This window comes from Dermacentor andersoni, chromosome 6 (genome assembly GCF_023375885.2).
Source record: "Dermacentor andersoni chromosome 6, qqDerAnde1_hic_scaffold, whole genome shotgun sequence".
Lineage (NCBI taxonomy): Eukaryota > Metazoa > Arthropoda > Arachnida > Ixodida > Ixodidae > Dermacentor > Dermacentor andersoni.
In genome coordinates, this window is record NC_092819.1 from 24,861,390 (window position 1) to 24,878,023 (window position 16,634).

Genomic DNA, 16,634 nt, shown 5'->3' on the forward strand with positions numbered 1-16,634 from the left:
AGGCGGCTTGCTAGGCGTTTGTATGCACAGCGCATCGATTTTCGCGGTTTCGCCAGAATCGTTGAGACCGATCAAAATAAGGTCATCAGCAGCAAGGACTATTTCGGCTTCGACAACACACCTCGATTCTACGCCACAAACGAGAAACGTTAAACACAGCGCCAAGCTAGCCACCACACCAAGCGAAAGAGCCGCCGTAGCCATCTTTGTTTCAAGTTTCAAGTTTATTCTCTTTTTCAATTTCATATCTACAGCATCCAAACATACATCGCCACATCAGGAGGGAGGCTAAAGGCTGTGTATGCCTGAGGAGGCCTACCCTTCTGGTGGTGACAAACAGCGCATTTGAGACAACAAGCTTTCTTCTAAGGTAACATTAAAATCGCACAAAAAAGGAACATCCACAATTCTGTACAGTATATAAATGTGCCGACATAGTAATTTTTGAAAGTATAGCTGTGAAAAGAAACAAGAAAGAGGGCACACAAAAATCAATAAGTAAACAACCGTTATCTAGCAATGTTGTAAATAATCTGTTTGAATATTGTTGCCAGCACAGGCAACAAATTATGGCGTTGCCAATACACATACAGTGTTTGTGCGCTTCTGTTGAAAAGGCGGACCTTTAATTAAAGATTCAAAATTCAAAAAAAAAAATTATGGGGTTTTACGTGCCAAAACCACGATCTGGTTATGAGGCCCGCTGTAGGGGGGGACTCCGGAAATTTGGACCACCGGGGGTTTTTCAATGTGCACCTAAATATAAGTACACGGGTGTTTTATTCAAAACTTAACCTTCCAATTATTTACATAATCTTTCACATGTGTTAACTTTAACGTCGTCATTCACGGACGCACACACACACAGTGACCGAGTTGTTTTGGTGGCATATGTAGTGCATTGCTTTTCCGTGCCTACGAAACACAGATGCCAGAACATGCGCGCAGGATATTCACACACCATTTGGCTCAGTAGCAGAATCTGTAGTCACTCAACCCCTGCGGCCGTTCCCCAACGGCGGTGTGTCACTCGAGCACTTTCCCGAGATCTTCAGTCCGCAGAGCAGGTCACACAGTCACCAAAACGTGGAACCACACCGCGGTGGACCTCAAATGTACGGAGGCGCTGGTTCGCTCTCCGTCACGATACCCAGCAGTTGGCGACGCAGCAGCTTCCCGCGCAAAACTTCGTTGCGCCGCCTCTCGTTCACCAGGTCCGTCTCGGCCTCAAGCAGGCGGCGCATCTGCAGCAGAATGTCCACCCGCAGGTCCCGCTCGCGACTGTCCGTACTTTGCGCGGTCATCTGGAGCACCTCCGCTAGACCCGAACTGGGTCCGCTCGCTGCGAGTCCGTAACCGGCGGCGGCAGTCAAGTGCGAGCGCTCGCCCGTGACCTCAGAGATGACAGCAGCGCCGATCGATCTCAGGGGCAATTGTTCTTTCTCGTCATTGCCTTCGTAGTCCGACAAGTCAACGTAATTGAAAGCTTCAGGGGCGGCGGCGGCGGCAGCAGCAGCAGATGTCTCATCGTACGCCGTCTGCAATGACCTTCGCTGATCGGGACAACTGAAAGGGCTGCTTACTCGAAACAGCGGGCCGTCGTCACCTGCCGCCGTCGTGGCGTCGGTGATGACGTCAGGTGCGTGCGTCGGTGCCGTTTTATCGACGGCACTGAAGCCGACGTCGGAAGTTGTCGCAGCTTCGGGAGCGAGCGGCGAACGTGGTTCCGAGTTGATGACCACGGGACTGTCCGCGCTCCCATTCGAAATTTCACTACAGCTCCCCTGCTGGTGCTGCTGCAATGAAACCTCGCGGTGTTTGGGATCCGTGTCCGTAGTGGTCGCCTCGCTGACGCCTGGTGGAGCCTGTTCGCAGGCGTCTAGTTGGAACTCCTTGCAGGAGGAAGAGTCTTCGCCGTCGTGCGCCCTGCTGATAAACACAGGGAAAGCTTTATGTAAATAGGCAAGCTTAAAGTTTGCTCTGTGTCTTCAAACATGTGTAGGCACTTTTAAAATAGCGTAGACTTGCACCGGACAAGCAGGAACGTAGAAGACGGAGACTAAACATGTGACCCGCGAAATACCAACTACCAATTTCAACTCTACCAATTTACATACTGCGGCAGCTGTCTATGGTTAATTCGGCTGGCCATGACGACGAGTTTGAAGTTAAAGGAACCATTATAGTTATATTCGGTTTTAGAAAATACAGTCTGTACATAGTTGATCTGTTAATTTTTACACCACAATATATATGCAATACTATAGTTCTAGAGGATTGTTAGCCAGCGCTACTCAGGGCCGTGGTGGTTGATGTGAAGCACCCAGCGGTAGGCATTACGTAGCAGATTACCTGGTGGCCAATTAAATCCTCGTAAGCTATCTCGAGGCATCAAGAATACCCCAGCGGAGATATCCGCTATGCAATGGGCGAGCATAAGAAAAAAATAAATACTAAAAATGAAGCCATTGGCTTCACATTATTCTTCTCACTCATAGGAACTTGTGTATAACACCGGTTAAAGGAATGTGCAACAATAAATGCCTTTGTTACGACTACGTATCTGCGGACACGTTCAAACCAACAAATGGGCGGAACACAGCCAGCCATTTCGCGCGTTGAAGAGTGTTTTACAAAAGATGTCGCCACAAGTGCTGCTGATCGTGTCTGCCTCCCGAACTACAGGGATGGGACATCACCTTTACAGTACGTGCCACATAGCTGTGCCCGCTATGGTAATGCTGCGCCCAGTCACGAACTGCGGTATAACCTCCAAATGGATATTTTACAGTAAATCAAGGTGTTTTTAGCACATTAAATCAAAGAAAGTGTCATTCATTTGTCTGCTGCCGATGTACCGGCATCTACCCATAACCCTCCTCCCTCCCTCCCCCCCTTCATCCCTGCGTTGCGCGGACGGTGGCTCTGCTACCCTTGGAAGGGATCCTCATTGTCAGACTTTGTGGTAAATCATAGGACATGCAGTGCACAAGACAAAAGGGAAAATGATATACAGATATACAGCAGTGCAGCTTCCGTTGTTGGGGTGGCGTCGGCGCCGATTGAGTAGCGACGGCAATGCGGGCCCAGGTGCTGTAAAGATCACTTCCCTACAATGATGAAATACGCTGCAAATGCAAATACCACAAATACCTTCTTTTACATCATTACTTTGGTTTTGCTGCTGTTTCATTAATTGTTCTGCATCATGAATTTTCGGCTACACCAGGAATAGCGTGTTTCGACTTTTATGGATCACTTATGAGACGAACAGATTGGCATGGACCCTGCGAGTTAGTGTTATTAGTCTTAGCGGGAGTCTACAGAATAGTAAACACACCAACCTACGTTCGAAAGCGAACATTTATTTGGCAGTTTATTTCAACACGTGGCAATTCCTTCATTGGTAATTATACATACGGGGAATCTGCTGTGTCCTCTCAATCTGTGTTGTACCTTGGTGGCGCAACAGCGCGAGCTCGTGGAATAGAAACACATTACATCCCCTATACACGGCAACCTTAAATCTGTTTATACTGGCAGCCGTCTTTGAATTCGCCTCTTTTCTAGTTTACAAAGCCTCCTCACCCGGTAAGAATGGTCGTTCTGAATATTGAAGAACCAAGATTTGCTAATACGGCTTATTATTAATCGTTGGTGTTTCTTCAAGAGTAGGCCACACTGTATAACCAACCATTCCGCGTTTGAATGGCCAACAGCCCTGTTTGCTACAACTGCGGTGGCGAGGAGGAATTTCTTCCACGACTGCCATCGTTACAGGACACTGCTCCGACCCGCTGGCCGAGGACGTGCGAGCTGTGTGACCAAATGAAGAGTTGTAACCGCGTTGCGTCGCGTTAGTGTGAGCCCCCGCTTTCCTCCTTTTCAACTCTCTCTCTCTCTCTCTTGTCTTCTCTCCTACCACCTGTTATTATTACCATTGTGCTCTTCCCCAGCTTGGCGTAACCAGCCGGTATTTACAGTGGCTAACATCGCTGCATCTCCCAGCCTCCTCCTTCCTGGTGTGTACAGCTAATCAAGTCAAAAATGGAGGCACGCACGTGTCCGGTTCGTCCGCCGCGGTGTGCCGCCCATGCGTGTGCGGCGACGGCCCAGCGACTACGTCGCCGTCGTGGGTGCGGCATCGTCCGGGACAGCTCACGTGCACGCAGCGCCAGAAGCACAGGCCTCCGATGCAGTTCTCCAGCACGTACAGGAAGTCGCCGATCTTCTTCGCTGGCTGCACGGTGCGACATAACGCTCTTATAACTGGTACACAGTAGCCTCCGAGATCAGTGCCGGACGCGTTCGTGTTGTCGGAGGAGACGCCTATATCCCGCTTGACATGCATCTGCGTGCAGTGCGGCGCAGAAGTAGGAAGCAAAGACGGGGAAAAGACGGGGCAGTGAGGCCACAAAATCAATAACCTTCCTCGCGAGCTGCTTGCTTTCCACTTTACCTACTGTTTTTATTTATTTCTGTGTTCACGTTATCAGATGGCCAAGCTCTAGCTACAGAATGTTCCCAACACATGATATGGCAGTCAACCACGCCATAGATAGATATTTAAAGATATGGGTATTTAAAAGTCATTTGGGGTATGTAAACATGGTATTCGTATTGGCAGGTAATGGGTCCATCGGTATTTAAAAGGCATTTCTATCAGAATGGTGGCAGGTGTTATTCTACCATGCCATGATAAATCTATTCTTGTCACCCTTCTCCACTTTCTACAGCTTGTCTCTAGATTTAGCGTATTCATCTCCACGTGGCGCTCTATTATCGCAGTGATTCTTTAATCTCACGTTCTTGCCTCGTCTGATTTGGCCAGAGCCGCGGCGAATATAATCTACAGTGTACTTTTTTTAGCTTACCCCTGAAGGCCATCAGCATGACGGTACTAAACAGCACTTTCATCGAATAACCGCACTACCATGAAAAGAGGAATAAGAGTGAAATTTTAACGTCAAAATAATAATAAAGAAAAAGTACGCCAAGAGAATTGTAATTTTCTTCTTTGTAGCATTTAGTCGTGCAATTAAAATGCCGTGCGTATGTCGCGGATCACCACTAACTCTTTCGCTGAACGGGGGGCCCGTCAAGGCTAACCAACGACTCGTAGTAAAGTGCATGCGAGCTCAGATGAGCTCCTTCTGGGTGAGACCTTGCTACATTGAACTGTAACCTTGCAAATGTCGAAGACAGCAATATACTCACTATATGGAATGCTAATATATATGTACATATATATATATATATATATAAACGAGAAGAATGGGAATTAACCGAGGGGCCCAATTTTTAATAACCATATCCTAACAAGCCAACAAACAATGACACCTTAGGATTAGTCCTACACTCTTCAAGAAACGTACACCCTTTGAGTCGTATCTTGCCACACAACGATAATCATCACACGTCTTGCTTGCGTTCCCTTTCTTGAAAACGTTGCGCTCGATACTTTCCTGTCGAGAATGCTCTGTCATGCTCATAACGCGCATGCCGTTCGTGTCTTGGAGGTACTGGGCCCGCAGCGTTAGTGGAAGGAAATGCGGGCAAGACAGATGACGATTATCGTTGTGTGGCAAGATACGACTAAAAGGGTGTAATTTTGTTCAAGAGTGTAGTAGTAAAACATAAAAACCCAAGAAAGTGAACGCGAAAACGGCGCCGCAGTACCTGAATTGGTAGAGCATCGCACGCGTAATGCGAAGACGTGGGATCGTTTCCCACCTGCGGCAAGTCGTTTTTTCATCCACTTTCATTTACATTAATTTATCATTTCTTAAATTCTATTAGTAAGTACAAGTGATTTCCCCTATGTTTTCCTTGGTATCACTTCAGTTCTCCAAGTAAACATAATCTGTACGAAGTGCTTTAGCCAAACGACTGGAATTCAGACGGCTGAAAGTTTCTCTGGGTTTCATTCTTTCGTCGCGTGTCGGGTCCACTTATTTTATTGTTTTTTCACAATATTTTACAACACGGCGTATTCTTCAAGTGACTCAATCGGCGCTTTCAACTTTGCTAGGCATGAAACAGTTAATGTCATATTTATTTATTTATTTATTTATTTATTTATTTATTTATTTATTTATTTATTTATTTATTTATTTATTTCGCTGTCGAGTGCAGAACCCTTGACAGTGCTCTGAGAATATTAAATGACAATGCCAGCCCAGCTGGACTGACGGTTCATATTTTAAAACGATTTTATTGTTCGTCGTAAAATTTTCGTTTTGTCTGGTTTGTTAACGTGTGTTTGACTGTGACTGGGCTAAACACCCACATTTGCAGAAGGTGAATACATCTTAACCATATGAATGTGTTTCACCGGCGGTACAAAACAAATGTCAAAGCAGAAGCTTCTATGAAGGCTTTGTTGAATTTGGTGATGGTGAAATAAAAGCCACGTCTAGGATCACATGTAGAGGTGACTTGGAGCATTGCAGACATCAGGAAAATTCTGACTTTGCGAAAATGTGATGCCAAACACGCCACATCCCCGATGCATTTCGGTGGTCGCGATGTGCCTTCAATTGCGGCGCTCCATCATCGACCGAAATGCCACTTATCGCAGAGGGCTCATGCGCTTCGCGTCGCGCGACATTCACAGATAAGCAGTCAAGGAGTTGGTAAGGAACGACGAAGAGTTATATGAGTCTCCTCATGTATAATGGTTCGATGCGGATGGATAAGGTGCCAAACAGCGATAAGGGCTTATAATGATAGGAGCAATTCTGATAACGTTGACAAAGATCGTTACGGGTTTTTAAGGGGCGGATCGAGTCCGATAAATGTTGACAAGTGTTTGTACTGGACGGATCAAGTTAGACAAGATTGATATTGACACCCGGTTGCGTGGACATGGGCAGGTGGCGCAATGGTTACGCATATTTGGAAAGCTCCGGTGAAATATTGCGATTTTTTTTTTCTTTTTCTCAAGCAACAATCACTTCAGCCAACGAATCGCCCAAAATATATTTCAAGAGTGACTACAGCACGCTGCCTTCAAGAATGCTAACGTTCCGGTACGACGTCCTAGTGACTGTCCCAGACCGCGTGCGCGCGTTGAACACTTTCCCGACTTACCTGCTGCCTGTACGTGGCGTCACGCCTCTTTATCTTGCTGGCCACGCGCCGGTGCTGGCCTTCGTTGTGCTCCCGGAATCGGTAGACCATGTGGCGGTTCTCGTACACGTCGGTCGTGAGCCGCGATCTGCACTGACGCACGTCGCAACGCCAATGGTGGCGCTGACCATTTTTTGTGTCCAGCGTAAACGTGCGGCCGGCGTACTTAGCCTTCGGCTTGCCGCGCCGCGACGAAACGAACTCGACGACGGCATCGGCAACCGCCACTCGGGACCTCCGACCGTCGGACATCCGTCCGCCGACGACCACCACTTCGTTTGTCGAGGAAAATATGCAGCTGCTAATTACCCAGCACCGCCTATTCGGAAAGTGGTCGGACGAGCGCGCTGTACGACGTCTAGTAGAATGCCGAAAGCATGCGCTCACCGAACGATCAAGCAACGGAAGCCATGTACAGGAACACCATAAGGCTGTTTCACATGGCGCGATTTTCAGTCAGCGACAGAGCGAATTCCGTCGCTCAGCGACCGCCGCGACGTTGTGGGCTCTCCGCGACGAGATTCCAACAAGTTGGTCGCGCCGTCGCTCAGTCTGGGAGGGGCAACGTGTGACGTAAGAGCAAGCGCCGTCGAAATAGGCGCTTTCCTGTTTTACCGCGATTTGGAAGCTGAGCTGAGCAATGTCGCGCGCCAGCTTTAACGATATGTTAATTGATGAAGTGGCCATGCGTCCGCTTTTGTGGAACGCCGCGCTTAACGACTACAAGAAGACCTCGAACAGATCTGCGTTGTGGGATGAAGTGCTGGAGGCAATGAGGACCATCGACCCAAACGGTATGTGTTCGGCCTCTTTATTTGTTCCTACGTAAATAAATCGGCTCTTATCCAATAGACGAAAACGTAGAAATCGGTTTTCTCAGCAACCATTGCACCGAATTTGATGAGGTCTGTTGCATTTAAAGGAAGAGTTAAAATGTAGTGACTGTGGTAAGTGGAGTGTTTAATTAGGATGTCAGTTTTGTTGCATTTTTATAGCAAAATTTTGGAAAACTACACTATAATTTTACAACTGGGCATTGAAAAAGCTTATCATAATTCTATAAGCTGCACTTAATAATACATATAAAGGGGAAAGCATTTACGTATGATGAACCTCTCTGAAATATACCACTAATATGTAGGATTTTGTAAAATGCCTGAAGACATTCTAACAAATTCACGCAGGCTGTATATTATATAAAATTTGTCCGCTATATATATGCCCAGCGCCGACTAGCTCTTCTAGATGATCTTCGCTCGCTGATGATTATGATTTCCGTACTTTGGCACATACCCACGGCAAGGAATCGTGCAAGAAGCAACGAAGAAAACAAACCAACATAACATTTCCCTCTGCTCAGCATACCAAGTTTAGACAATTACACTATTTCAATTATGTGTGAAAAAACGCAGAATACAAGGTGCCGGTGCGTCGAGGTTTCTTTTAGAATTTCCCAGCTAATTTTCGGACCACTCACTGAAGGACACGACCCCGTTCCAGGAACATTGAAATGCGATCACGAATCAGCTGATGGCATCGTATATAGAGATTGCGCTGCTTATTAGGCTACACACTTATAAAGAGATAAAATTTCTACATGTAACTTCTGCTTTTACATTTTGTTATATTGCTTAATTTTTTTCAGTGACCATGGATGAAATACAGAGCAGATGGAAAAACCTAAAGGACACATTTCGGCGAAAACTGAAAGATGTTAAAGATGAGCAAAGGAGTGGCTCAGCTGCTACAAAGAAAACAAAATCCAACAACTGGCCATACATGGAAAGGCTGCGCTTCATGTCAGATTTGTTTGAACCACGCCGGTAAGAGCAACGGTATGTATGAAGGTACACGAGTGCACATTATTAAGCTGCACGTATATTACACAGGAGCCACAGCAACATTTCCCCAGATGAACAGAATTGTGCGTATGACAGCACCGCAGCAGAGGAAACACTTGTTATACTTGAAGATCATTGTGAAAACGAGGAGATTTTTGAAGAAATGTTTCCGTCGCCTGGCTGCTCCCCTAAAGCAACCTCATGCACAAGCAAAGAATCATCCGTGACCTTGCCTGAGGGGACAGAGAGACAGGCACGAAAGAGACAGAAAACAATGAAAGAAATCGAGGAAATAGATTTGAGAATTGAAGCCATAAGAGGTGCCCTCGCAGCAAGCCAGGCAATGGACGACGTTACCCATTTTGTGTTGTCCCTTGTTCCGTCAATGAAGGAAACTCCTAAGCACATGCAGCAGCACCTGCGGCTAGAACTTCAAAATATTGTTGCATCCTACAGCACGGGAAAGTATCCAAATCTTCTTGTTAAAAATGACGATTAGTACAGTTACACTCATCTGAAATGGATAAAAGGCAAGAGGGCAATAAAAGATTTAGTACAACAGATAAGTACAACATAGAAACTGTGAAATTGTTCACTGACTGTTAAGTCTCTTTTCAATTCTTTCTCACTGTGTACCGCATTGTTCTGATGCTTCCTTTTCTAGATTGGCACCCTAGCTGTTTCATGTATATTGCTCATTTTTTTTGTGTGTGTGTAATTGATGTGGCTCTGTATTGGAATGAATACATGTTTTTTTATGCTTGTCATTTGTCTGTAGCTTAATATGCATTCGTACATACTAGTACTCTTTTTCTTCACTTGTTTTTTCTTCTTTTTTGTTTACTTCCGCTCAAGTTGTTCTCTTATATTTGTTATGCTTTTTGACCTGTATGTTAATGTCATGATATTGCTTTAATTTGCTGCCATATAGTAATTCCTCTCACCCCTTAACCTTGACCAGAGGTCCCAATACAGCCTTTGACTATGGGACCTCTTTTTGTATTGCACATCGGTCAAAACTTGTAACCACACTGAAGCAATAAAAAATGAAAAATACACTTTGTCAGTTTGCAGTTCAGTGACATTACAACAAAGCAAAGCAATTGAACCTGATAAAAAAGAAAGAAATGGTTTCCGTTTTGCCTGTAGGCTGAGCATATCACAAAGGGAAGCTGGGGGGGGGGGGGGGGAGGTAGGGAGTGGTGCAGTAAGTAGCAAATCCAGTGGTCAGGCCGTAACATGTAAAGATATACAATGTAATAAAAAAAATTATTGAACGAAAAAGTTCAACACGGAAGTCGAATAAAACATCGACAGCAAAGTGGGACATAATATGAGACACTATTCCTTCAAACAGGAGGAGTACACCAAGTACCAAATTCACCTTTCGTGCTCGCACTTCAATAGCCAACCACATAAATGCCTGTTCTTATTTACATTACTTACTTCTGAGAAGTGTCACTGTGCCATACATCAAACAAGAATCGGCTAGCATACAGCACAACCAGCAAAGTCCTGGTGGGTACTTCTTTTGTATCTCATGGCCGCAGACCAGCAGATGCCCGTTGCCAAGGCACAGAACCCTCCCTACTCACAACGTATGAGCAGAAAAGGTCTCTTGTTTCCACTGCTGTTCTTGTATAATTGTGCCCAGTCGGAGGTCGGAGACTGAACATGGCTGAGGTGCCAATGTCCTGGGTGGTGCGCCACTGACCACTGGTTATGTTGCCATATGCATCTTCCGTGTCGACATAGTTCGCCGTCATGTAGATCACGTCATCACGCAAGAAGTTGTGTAGGACACAACATGCCATGACAACGTAGTCTGCATTTTGCGGCCGCAGATTGAGGGCACGCCGAAAAATCCTGAATCGGGAGACCATCACTCCAAAAGCATTTTCAACACACCTCCTGCAAATTTAAGTAAAAAAATATTCAACATAAGCAAGAGTAAATTTTGTGCTTTTGGTTACCTGGCTCTGCTTAGGCGGTAATTGAAGATGCACTTGTTTTCATCCTGGCATCTCCCAGAATATGGCCGCACAAAATCCGGACGAGGTTGAAACGCTTCATCTCCGACGAAAACTTGAGGAGCAACGATGTTTGTGCCAGGCAGCTGCTTCGGAGGTGGGAGGCCGAGCAAGCCCTCTTCCAGTGATTTTCCAAAGCGAGAAGCAGACAATGTGCCACCATCGCTTGACGTCCATACGCCCCAACATCAACGCATATGAATTTCAGATTGCTGTCAACAGCGGCCATGAGGACGATGGAGTATGTGCCCTGTAATAAGATACGACTATAAGCGCATGTTATGAAAATATGACCTACTGCGTTAATTACCTTGTAGTTGTAATACAAGCTGCCTGAATTAGGAGGAGCTTGTATCTGAACGTGCTTGCCGTCGACAGCACCAACACGAAATTCCATTTTTCCTCGAATCCTTCGGCTACCTCTTGCCAGGCTTCAGTTGTTGGCACCTTAGCAGACAAAAAAAGTCGCTCTTAGCGTGTGAAAAAACATTTGTTCGATAGAAGCATACCCGAAGCAACCCAGGCAGCACACCAGCAATGGTCCAACCATGGCCCAATGCTGGCAGAAATTGGTACCAATATTGGACCAACGTTGGCATATTGGCAAAGTGCAACCCAATCCAATGCTGGCCCAGCGTTAAAGCCAAGATTGGACCAATGTTATGCCAATGCAGCAGCCATTGTGATGCCAGCGTAGGACCAGCGTTAAAGCCAAGATTGGACCAATGTTATGCCAATGCAGCAGCCATCGTGCTACCAGCGTAGGACCAGCGTTAAAGCCAAGATTGGGCCAATTTTATGCCAATGCAGCAACCCTTGTGCTGCCAGCGTAGGGCCAGTGTTGAGCCATATCGTTGCCATTTTAATGCCAGCTTTGAGCCAATGCCCTTTGCATGACGAATATTTTAGATACGCTGGCTTTAGAGCACGCAGCCATTCTTACCGCAAACCTTTCGCTAGAGGCATTTTTTATAGCAATTGTCCCCATTCCGTCTTCCTCAATAATAGCTAGGAAAGCTCGACAAAAAGATGTCAAGAAGCAGAAGTCATATATATTTGCAAATAATAATAAAAGGATACTGAAATTGACTTTTATGACAGTTTATTTGCAAATAAGTGGTCACAAACAGGCATTTTCGTGGACCTGGATGGGTGACGCTCGGTTATCTTCAAACAGTTTATTTACAGGCACTGCCCTCAGGACAGGAATTGGGCAAGGCGCCGAGGACGGTAGGCTGGCCAGGGGTTTCAGGGCAGGGAGCTGACGTCGGTAGGCAGGTTGGTCAGTGCTTGGATGACGGCGGGCTGATCAAGCCCCCGAGGACCACGATAACGCGGTGGTTTTGTTGAAACTGCTACCATTTCCCATAGCCACTTCACCATTACTTGGAGATGCTTGCACTGTAAAATAAAAAGAAACATTAACAGAGATGTTGGTATAACAAATGTATGTGGCAGTGTTTTCCTTTGAAAAATCGCCATACCGCAACAATATTATGAGTCTGAGCAGAGAGGTCGAAGGGGTGAATCAAGAAACTTTCTTGAAGATTTGTCAGGTAACACTTTTTAATATATCGACATATATGGCATATTTCGTAGGTGTAACAGAATATTTAGAACAAACATAAAATGCGCAGGATCCGTCCGCCTTGTTTGCACCCCACACCTAGTCAGCGTAGCACTTTATAATTAAAAAATTGCAGCAAAACCTGCTACAGCACAAAAAGCCTAGTTTCAGACTGTCTAGGCAGAATGCGGTCTTCGCGCGAAATTTTTTATGTGGAAACCGAGAAGTTCCTTCAGGAAACACTAGCAAAAGAGGCATTTATTATACGAAAAGAAAGAAATACTGCCGGCTGGAAATGATGCTTGTCCTAGAACAGTGAGAAGAAGCGCGGTTCCTCGGTATCACTAGCTAGCAGGATCAGGCCGCGCGCATGGCTTGATAAAATCATAGTCCTGGAGTTTTGGGTTAACTTCACAGAGATTTACACGTGTTATACTCCGGGCACTATTCAAAGGCTGCGAATAAAAAAGAGCTATGTAATTACAGGCACTCTACATTAGCCAGGGCTGTTTCAGTAATATATATACCGCCTGATATTGATTGGGTGATATTGCTCCCTATAAAACTTATACATGCGCAAAAGAAATGCACTCACCATTGTAAGATCCGCGCTTCTGTGTATCCGAGTTCATCCCACATCGAAGACGGTGGCCACGAGCGCCGAATTTTTTTCTGGTTGTTGTTTCGCCTATATTAATTCGAACACTCACAAAAATTCGTGGCCACTTTGCTGTGTATTTCAAGATGTAGGCTTCTCAGTAGGAATGACGACCGCAAGCGAGCATTTTTCACGATAGGAGTGCGCTGACAAACACGGACAAGACGGCAAGCACTCAGGGGGTGTTGCACCCGGTCGGCGTGCTAGCGATGCATAGAAGGAAAGAGTGAAAGGAAAGGGTGAATGAAGAAAACGGTGTAAACGCCACTTTCCCCCGCTGGACCTAGCCCGACCGCGTTCCTTCCGTGGCAGCGACGGAGGGGGACAAGGAGGACAATAGTGACCCCACTGCTTTTCCCCGTATTCCGAGAGCAGCCAATTCGACACAGCAGCTTATAGCTGCCTGAGTGCTTGGCTGATAGCTTTGACCAGGCTCACGTGGGTGCGTGGGGGAGAGGCGAGTGGGGGCTGAAAGAGGAAAAGTTAGGCGAAAAAAAAAAAAATCTGGAATGCGCCGGGCCAACTACAGGCAAAGACAAGAGGAAAAGTCAAAACGTGCAATAAAATTTTTTTTTCTGTCAGGGGCATTCATACAAGGAGCTTACTAAACATGCACGAAAAAACAAATATATTGGAATAGGAGCATGATGATTATGTCACCGCAACATGCCATGTATGCTAAACAAACAAGCAAAAGTTTCACTAATACATATGCGCTCCATCTCGATGCAATATAAAACGGTTCCATCAACTCTGTGGCACTGTAATTATCGATTCTCCTCGGAATCCTGATCATCCAAAGCCGCGGAGCGTACATGCAGAATATACAATGCGCAGACAAATTCGCAATACCGTTGCTTCTTATGGAAAGCTCATGTTCCCATGCACGATCAATAAAGCAGCGGCTAATTTTATGCGACTTCCCCTGCTTGCTACGTGGTGCACTCGCTTTTCTCTTTAGGGGCGCATTTCGCTGAACACGAAGTAGAAAAATGGCGGTGTACGATGCATGGAGTTGACATGGGAGAGCATATTTCTGGTTCCTGCGCAGTGTGCCTGTGATCAGTTTTCAAAACACGTTGTTCAATACCAGCAAGTCGTAGAGCACTAAAAACCGACAAGGGGAAAATTGGCTTATTACGGGCCAATGTCCTCCAAAGAAAGCCAACTATTAACCCATATTGGGAAATCCGTTCGAAAGTCGGTCCAATAATTCCCGCCTTGTTGAACGGCAGTGCCAATATTGTTTACTGACTGTGTAATGTGGGCCAACATTGGATCTCTATCAGAATGGCACAGCCAATATTATTTACTGACTGTGTATTGTGGGCCAACGTTGGATCTCTATCAGAATGGCACAGCCAATATTCGCGCTACGCTGTTAACCTTAGGCCATCATTGGGCCAGGATTCAGAATGGCACTGCCAATATTGGAACCACGCTGTTAATCTTGGGCCGTCATTGGGCCAGGAAGTGCCAATATGTTTCCAACGTTGGCCCGACCTGACGTGCCGCCTGGGAAGCTAGCTCATGCACACAGGTACTCAGAAAACAAGCTGAAGGAGTTGGAGTTTGTAACCACACTGTAAGTGCTGGTAATAAACAGCATCCATGTGTAGTGGCTAACAGTGGCGTAGCCAGAAATAACGTTCGGGGGGGGGGGGGGGGCTCACCCTGCAGCTCGGCCTCCTCCTTAAGAGGAAGCTTTAGCATGGGTGCTCCTACCTAAATACATGTAGAAGGGGAATTCGTTCTTCTCGGCAACCACGGCACTAATTTTGACGAGGTTTGTTGCATTTAAAGGAAAAACTGAAATTCTAGTGACTGCTCGTTTCGGATTTTTCATTTGGGTTGTAAATTTTTTATCAAAAATTGGCCAAAATCGCAAATTTTCAGAAAACGAAACTATCTAGTTCATAACTCTGTAACTCAACAAGGAAAATTGGCATCACAATTCTGTGAATTGCACCTAATAGTACATCTAAAGCGAACAAAATTGATTGTTACATATGCATCTCAAAAAAATTTGTATTGTGGAAATACGGCTTTTGCAGAACCCTTGTAGACAACATGACCAATTCACGTAAGCTACAAATTGACATAACAAATTTCTCCGCTTTGACTGTTATAATAGATTCCGTTTACAGAACAGCGATATCTGTTCTTGATGCAACGCTATTCATTTGTAAACGTCGTGCTTATATCTTTTTCGAACTTTCGAATTTTTCGAAATATTTTAAACAAAATTCAAGCCCTAAATCGAAATTCCGCTTCCAATAGACACTAGAATTTAACTTTATCTCTCAAATACAACAAGTTTCATTAAAAGCGATCCAGGGGTTATCACAGAAAAGTGTTTCTGAGCTTTACATGTATATGAATAAGCCGCGTCGGAGTTGGGCTCGAGCTAAAGCTTCCTCTTAAACAATTTGTCAAGGGATGAAATACATGAATAATAATTTCATTGCCATTGCCAAAGATGTTGCAAACGAATTCTTGAACGCTACGCACTGTCAAAACAAGCAAAATATGTATTTTTCATAAAACATACTCGTATGTGCCAAAAATTATGCACAAAATAACTGATATAAGTGCTTCCATGTTTTTTGTGTATTTAATAGGTAAAGAAAATATCACACGAACTTTAGAATTATATCAGTTCGAAACCAGCAAAGTAGTGCATGCCGCTGATATGAAAAATGTAAAGGCCATGAAATGAACAAGTTGAGGGCAAATATGTTAATGAAACTTTGTCATTCAAGAACTGTGTTCACATTCTTGTGCATATGCAACGGCCAGTAAAAAATCTCGATGACGCTCTCATTTGTTCCAATGTATTAAGCAGGAGCAGCCGTCACCGGTCGTGTATTGTGAGTAAATGCACCGAAACTAGTCTCAACAGAGGGCACGTATAAAAAGCAGTTCTGCAAAACATACGAGGGCGAGTCAAATGAAAGTGAGCTAATGCGAATATATGAGAAATGGGGTACCTTATTTGAAAGTAGTCTCCATGAGCATTTAGACATTTGTTCTATTGACTAACGAGTCACATGCTTCCCGTCTCATAAAAGTCCTTGGGTTGCTGTTTCAAATAGTCAGCAACTGACTCTTTCACGTTACCGTCCGACATGAATCTGGTTCCCTTGAGCTGTTTTTTCGGTTGCCCCAAAATGTGGAAGTAGCAAGGCGACAAGTCTGGGCTGTATGGCGGATATTTCAGCGTTTCCCACTTGAACTTTGCCAGTTTTGTATTAACCACATCAGCGACGTGGGGACGGGCATTGTCGTGGAACAAGATGACCCCATTCGTCAATTTTCCCTGTCGTTTGTTCTTGATTGCGAAACTCAGCCGTTCCGGCCTTTCACAATATCCAAAAAAATTGATAGTCTCTCAAGATTTAGCAAAT

At 45.3% G+C, this 16,634-nt stretch overlaps 1 protein-coding gene across 3 annotated transcripts; it reads right to left on the reverse strand.

The window, feature by feature from the left end:
* Positions 1-205: 205 nt before the first annotated feature.
* LOC129382268 (uncharacterized) lies at positions 206-10,500 on the reverse strand. Of its 3 annotated transcripts, none has more exons than XM_055065959.2 (3): positions 7,093-10,500; positions 4,062-4,240; positions 206-1,929 (listed from the first exon to the last, which is right to left on the reverse strand). In XM_055065959.2, exons 1-3 carry the CDS (start codon positions 7,381-7,383, stop codon positions 1,110-1,112), a joined length of 1,290 nt encoding a protein of 429 aa, XP_054921934.1. In that variant the 5' UTR covers positions 7,384-10,500; the 3' UTR covers positions 206-1,109. The 3 variants fall into 3 exon arrangements, with proteins under 3 accessions (XP_054921934.1, XP_054921933.1, XP_054921932.1); XM_055065958.2 differs by having other exon boundaries at positions 206-1,926; positions 4,062-4,351; XM_055065957.2 differs by having other exon boundaries at positions 4,062-4,351.
* Between the last annotated feature and the right edge of the window lie 6,134 nt (positions 10,501-16,634).

Excerpts from the sequence above, each read along its gene's own strand:
- LOC129382268 (XM_055065957.2), bottom strand. The coding sequence starts at position 7,383 with ATGTCCGACGGTCGGAGGTCCCGAGTGGCGGTTGCCGATGCCGTCGTC. Across the intron at positions 4,352-7,092 it reads ACGCCACGTACAGGCAGCAG|ATGCATGTCAAGCGGGATAT; the intron begins GTAAGTCGGGAA and ends CACTGCACGCAG. Across the intron at positions 1,930-4,061 it reads GCGGCGGACGAACCGGACAC|CAGGGCGCACGACGGCGAAG; the intron begins GTGCGTGCCTCC and ends TGTGTTTATCAG.